Source organism: Macrosteles quadrilineatus, unplaced genomic scaffold (assembly GCF_028750875.1).
Source record: "Macrosteles quadrilineatus isolate MER2022 unplaced genomic scaffold, UCM_ALF_1.0 Scaffold_8__2_contigs__length_117827958, whole genome shotgun sequence".
Lineage (NCBI taxonomy): Eukaryota > Metazoa > Arthropoda > Insecta > Hemiptera > Cicadellidae > Macrosteles > Macrosteles quadrilineatus.
Genome location: NW_026542601.1, coordinates 60,613,090 through 60,619,277, shown reverse-complemented (window position 1 = coordinate 60,619,277; position 6,188 = coordinate 60,613,090). Strand labels below are relative to the sequence as shown.

The following is a 6,188-nucleotide window of genomic DNA, read 5'->3' as shown; positions in this document are numbered from 1 at the left end:
TGAAGGCTAGCAATGCGAAAGGGGGGAACTGCCTTTGGCAATTATTATAATGTATCTGCAATCCTAAAATACTATGGGAAGAGAAGGAAACATGTCCACGACGTAGGGGGTGGTGAAGGAAGTAGTAAAGGTGAGCAGTGTTGAGTGTGGGAATGGATTAATGTATCTGCAATGCTAAAATGCTATGGGAAGAGACTGTAGACTGTAGGTTAAAAATGATTACAAAGCACGAATCTATACATATTTCGATACATGCAATCGTTTACAATAGAAATTTACAACTGAGTTTACATCAGCTGATTTTTACTCCATAGAGACTACAAACGATTTTTAATCCCTAAGGAATAAAAATGCTACTTTAGACCCGCAACGCATGCATTAAAAACGACTGTATGACATATTGTACAGTATGACAAAAACAATATGAACCCTTGATGACTCCACTCAATTTTGTGGAAGCCTCTGCGAACGCCACCTAGAATTAAAGATCTAGAAAGAAAGAAAGGATAAATAACTATTAGGAATTTGCCAATTCCTAAACATGCTACATATTGCAGAAAAACATACTCTTTACAATGACATCCAACTGTATATAGCCTTCCCATTTATCTTAAATTGGAATCAGACCAGAGACCACTCAAAATTTAAAAGATGCATAAAAAGACAGTTAGTTAATATTATATCTCCTGTTACAGCATCCAAGAATTCTTAATTGGACCACAGGAATTGGGACTGCTGTAAACCCTGGCTCATAGCCAGATAGCCACAGTTGAGCTTTGTAATTATTGTTGTCTAGCCATAGTTTGTAAATAAATACCTTACTGTATAGTTTAATAAAAATAAGGAAAACTGTACAATTTTAATAGTGTACGTTTGTACCATGACTTAGCTAATGCAATATTGTCAATTTTAGCTCAATAAAATGATTTGATTTGATTTGAGGAGGAGACTACTGACATTGACTATATAGTCAATGCTAGTATGCTACTGAGTTGAGAGTGGAGTGGGTTGGGTGGATACAGGACAGGACTGAGCTGAACGAGTGAGAGACTGAGACTGACTGAGCTGATCACTGGACTGCACTCCTGCACTTGAGTCTGGTCCTGGTCTCCGTCTCACTTGACTCTGAGTTCTGAGTACTCTGACTGTGTGACAAGAATGAGACAGAGACCGAGTCCGAGACCGTCAGCAGACCGAACCGAAACGAAGAGAAGAACGAAGAATGAAGATGAAGATGAAAGAAAAAGCAAATAATTAAATAATACAAAAAAACTACATTTTATTGAATTTATTCATCAAATCAGCGGGTAAATAGATTTGAGGAGGAGGTAGCATTTGCATAGCCTATTCTGACTTAAAAATTATGGAGACAATAATGGACAAAAGGTGTGTAAAATAATTATAGCCTCTAACTTAAGAACATCATTTTATTTAATTGTTTGCATAGGCGTAGCCTAGCCCTAGGCAGTTTACATTTTATTAAATAATTATTTTAATACACCTTTATTTTGGCTTAATTTGGAAAAGATAAACTCATTTACAGGTCTGTTTCTTTCTGAGAGTTTAGATTATTAGAAAATACTGATCCACCTACACAAAGCCAAGGCCCAGATTTTCTTTTTTAATAGTTAATAACCTCGGTGGCAATTATTTAATAAGTTATGTCTAACGCGATACCATGTAATTTTTTTATGTCTACTTACAGTTGTTTTTCACGCTGAATCCAAAAATGCAATCAGTTTTTGTTGAGAGTTTCCTATGTGGATGTAAAACGAAGGTTAAAATTTCGAATCTAAGGTTCATTTAGTGGTACTGATGGTATTATAGCGTGGTCTGGATGGGTCCGAATGTGAACTGAGGCTGCACTTTACTTACTCGGTCCTACACTCATTCAAATGAAAATATCGATTATTCGATTGTTTCATTCGATAGCCTATATCGTTTGGTTAGTTAGGTAAGGTTTAACAATTTATCGAATGAAACAATCGATTAATCGATATATCGATCGATATTTTCATTCGAATGAGTGTAGGACCTAATGTAAAGTGCAGCCGCACTGAGGACTGAGTGAGGAGAGCAAACAGCTGTTTATACTCTACTTAATGCGGAATAAAATCGATTAGTTTTGAAACCAAATACAGTAGACTCCCTCATATCCGGACACCTTTTAACCGGACATCGGTTTAACCGGAAATTTTTTTATCAGCACATAGGTTTAACCGGACTAGATCTGAGCTGAAAGCTGGCGGTACTGAAACGAGTTTTCTTGTGGGAAAGATTTGAGACAAGTGATCACATGTCAAGAAGAACTCAGACGACAAGTCTCGGGGTACAAACCAACGAAAAACAAGAAATAATTTAGACGTAATAATTATTTGTTAAGCAAATAAAACTTTAAAACGAATTAATTAAAATAAAACTAAACAATAGCCACTGCTAGTCACTGTCAGGCAGGAACTGGCTGGTCTAGACTCAAGTCTATAAAATTTAAGCTAGCCTACTTAAATTTTTTTTTATCAAATTTTGGAACGGAAATATGTGGATTAAAAGGAAAAGATGATCGTGAAACGCGATAAAGTAAGATTAACTGATATATCTAACCTTCCGATTACCGGTGTGTAGGTAGATATGTTGTGTTGTTGTCGGCGTTAAATACTCGTAAAATCGGTCGGTTTACCTTTATTTGATGAGTTGGCGTGCTGTTACTGATAAATATGTCGTCTGAGTGTGTGATGTACTTCACTGTGATTAAAAATAGGCCTACGTTCTTTGGCCCATGGCCCAAGCTAATGCTACATGGCTAATGTTATGGCTTTTTAGTTTTTACATAGGCCTAGGAGTAGGCCATTGTGGATGAAAACTGGTAAGTTATGGTGTTTGTTGAATAGAAATACAAATATAACAAATACAAGAATAACATACAAATAAGTACAGCTGAGGTATTTTTAACCTTATGTGTTGGGAAAGTTTCCTTTAGAAAGGAATTACCACCTTAAAGGGCAATTTATGAAATAATTGATGGATAGTTTTGCGCAAGGTTTCTCGTCATGACGAACATTTTAAGTATATGGTTTATGGGGGTGTGGCTTGTAGTTTTCTCAAAAGTTCATGGGTACTTTGGGATTTATACATGGATTTTTCTTTCACATGATTAAATCATAATACCCCCGCCCCAGCAAACTTGCAGACTAAGCAAATTTCCATTAGCCTGATTGGATGTACACTAAAATGCCTCCTTAAAAGATCACATTTATTCCCTATTTAAATAGAATTAGTTTAACTAGGACTGTTAGTGGTTAGTTTAATGAGTACACGGTACTTAGGTTTACTGCCAAAAAGAGGGTAAAAAAGAGTTTTTTTATATGTTAATATTTTAGTAAGAAATGATGAATGTATTCTCCGGATTCGATCTAAATATGGTTATAAACAAGCATACCAGAATAGATGACTTATTCTCCATAAGAATAACATGGGAATTGTAAATTTATAATTTTTTAGAATTTTCTCCGTAACATTCAGGCGCACAATAACGCTTCAGTATACTAAATTATTATTTTTTTTTTTTAAGCTCGACAAAATGGTTTGGACAGAATTGTGAAATTTTGTGTTTTTAGGGTTAAAAATGGGAAAACCCTATTTTTGTGCCATAAAGCCCTGTTCTCATAGTCCGCCTAAAAAAAAAGTACGCTAAATCAGCTTGGGGTCCAGGTCTTACCATGAGTACTACGGTAATAGCTTATTTCCTATATGTGAAATAAGCTAAAAAGTTAATTAGTAAATATGAGAAAGAAATACTGTATGCATCTGAAAAACGTGCATTGTAACTTATGTGTAGTGCATGGAATCCAAAATGCTTGGATTCATTTTTAAATATTATGTCTATAGAATTTAGTCACTATGTTTCAAATGTTTTTGGTTTTAGGTTCCATCAAGGATAAAGAGTGATTACAAGACAAACAATAATGGAGTCTGCTGATGAACGTGAAAATGCAGCAGGCGGAGTAATAGAAAGCACCTCCAAAAATCTTACTTCTCGATCCGACTATTCTTACTCTGACACTAAGGAAGAGTCTCCGAGTCATTATTGTAAGATTTGTGATAAGTGTTTCCTAAATGAGGACCGCTTAAGTTCCCATTTATCAACCCACTTAGAACATTATCAGTGTTCAGAAAGTCTTCAAAACGTTAAACCAAAGAAAAAATCCAGGAAAGGTAAGCTTACGACCAACAAAAATACCTACCTCTGTGAGATCTGCTCAGAAACATTCGTCAGTAAAAAAATGTTAACACTACATTTAAGTACTCACACCAACGATGAGAGTCCTCCTGAGTGCAGTTTTGAATGCCTGACTTGCAACAAAACGTTTCTATCCAAAGCAATGGTGGAGAAGCACATGGTAATGCATACAAGAGAAGTATTTTTATGTGATTCGTGTCCAAAAACATTTTCAAACATGAAATATTTACAGTCACACTTGTCAACTCATTCTGGTGATAATCTCTTTCTGTGTGAGATATGCTCTAAAACCTTCACATCTGATAGTCGTTTGAGGGCGCATATAGCAAGTCATAATGGCGAGCGACCTTTTAAATGTATGATATGCAGCAAAAGTTACGCCACCGAGAAAAGTTTAAAAGTACATGTGATGTCACACACGGGGGAGAGGCCTTTTAAGTGTACTGTGTGTGAAAAGTCATTTACATCCAAGGTAGTGTTAAAACAGCATATGCTCATTCACACAGGTGAGCGAAATCATCATTGTACGGAGTGTGGAAGGGCCTTTTTGAGAAGAGGATTTTTGAAGTTACATATGAGAACACACACCGGGGAAAGACCTCATACTTGTGAGGAATGTGGAAAATCCTTCACTCAAATGCTAGTGTTGAAGGCACACATTCTGACACATACTGGTGAGAGGCCTTTTAAGTGCCATTTGTGCCCGAAAACAACCACACAAAGGTCACACTTGAAATCTCACATGCTAACTCACACGGATGAGCGACCCTGTGTATGCCCGCATTGTGATAAAACTTTCAGACGAAGACCTGAATTGAAAAGACATTTGTTGAAACATGTTAAGGCAGAAAATGATGATTCGACACAGTCATAGGACTATATGAGGAACAAACTTTAGTGTTGTTGGCTCGTAAAAATCTATATTTATGAAAGTTATTATTTTAAATTAGTAAATTATTTCTTACTGTATATTTTTCTAAGAACCTACTGCCTTTTTACTCTGCTTTTTATTTGCATTTTGTGTTGAAATATTAAGACATCATTATAAATAATGTATTTTTTTTAATCATTGAAGATTTGTGTCACATTTAAGTCTAGTCAATAATAACAAATGATTGATGTGAATTAATTACTGATTTAAAATTTGCCACTCTTTCAACTTCAATATTTGCTTTGACTCTCTGAGAATGTTAAACAGTTCTCAAACTTTTTGAGTTATTTCACATAGGAATTTTTAAATATATTTTATATTATGTTGTTTATTGTAGTGTAAACATTTTCTATATGTTGTGCAAAACCTAACAACGGGCAATAAACAAATGTTTCTGTATTCAAGATACAGTATATTTTACCTACATGAGTAGCTATTGATAAAAACATTCTCATATAGGCCTAACTCAATAACTGTAATCCGTGCATTGAACGTAAAATAAGAGTAAAATAAGAAAATCCAATGTACTCTATTGAAGACTTCAACAAAAAATGCATCAACATTTAATGAGTTTTATTTAATACAGATAAGTAAAAAAAAAAGGTAGGTACTTGTTAGGCCTGTTGACTAAATGTTATTCGGTTTATCATCACATCATCATTAGTCCAGGATCTGAAGGGGATTGAGTATGCATGAAAGGCTGATGCAATTTCGTTTCTGATTGTTGTTATAGGCACTAAAGTGATTGCGAAAACGCATGTTGTTGCCCCCCAGTGTGGTCGACATCCCGTTGTGGAGGGGGGCAATATTGTGGGGGGCGCTGTTTACTAAAACTAGTGATGTGCGATATGGGTCAATGTATCGATACGTATCGGAACATGGTTCATCGATACGTGTATCGTATCGTATCCTCATGTATCGATTTTTACCCGTATCGGATAAAATATCGTATCGTATTGTTTATTTATACAATAAAAAGAAATGTAAATATCTCAAATATACAAGCTGCATAGACAAATA

At 35.2% G+C, this 6,188-nt stretch overlaps 1 protein-coding gene across 1 annotated transcript; it reads left to right on the top strand.

Annotated features, from left to right (window-relative positions):
- Positions 1 to 1,230: 1,230 nt before the first annotated feature.
- On the top strand, positions 1,231 to 5,206 carry LOC129000706 (gastrula zinc finger protein xLCGF3.1-like). Its single transcript, XM_054427670.1, has 2 exons — positions 1,231 to 1,386; positions 3,923 to 5,206. Exon 2 carries the CDS (start codon positions 3,963 to 3,965, stop codon positions 5,109 to 5,111), a length of 1,149 nt encoding a protein of 382 aa, XP_054283645.1. The 5' UTR covers positions 1,231 to 1,386; positions 3,923 to 3,962; the 3' UTR covers positions 5,112 to 5,206.
- Positions 5,207 to 6,188: the final 982 nt, after the last annotated feature.

What these genes read in the sequence shown, in the direction of transcription:
- LOC129000706 (XM_054427670.1), top strand. Translation starts at nt 3,963, where the DNA reads ATGGAGTCTGCTGATGAACGTGAAAATGCAGCAGGCGGAGTAATAGAA.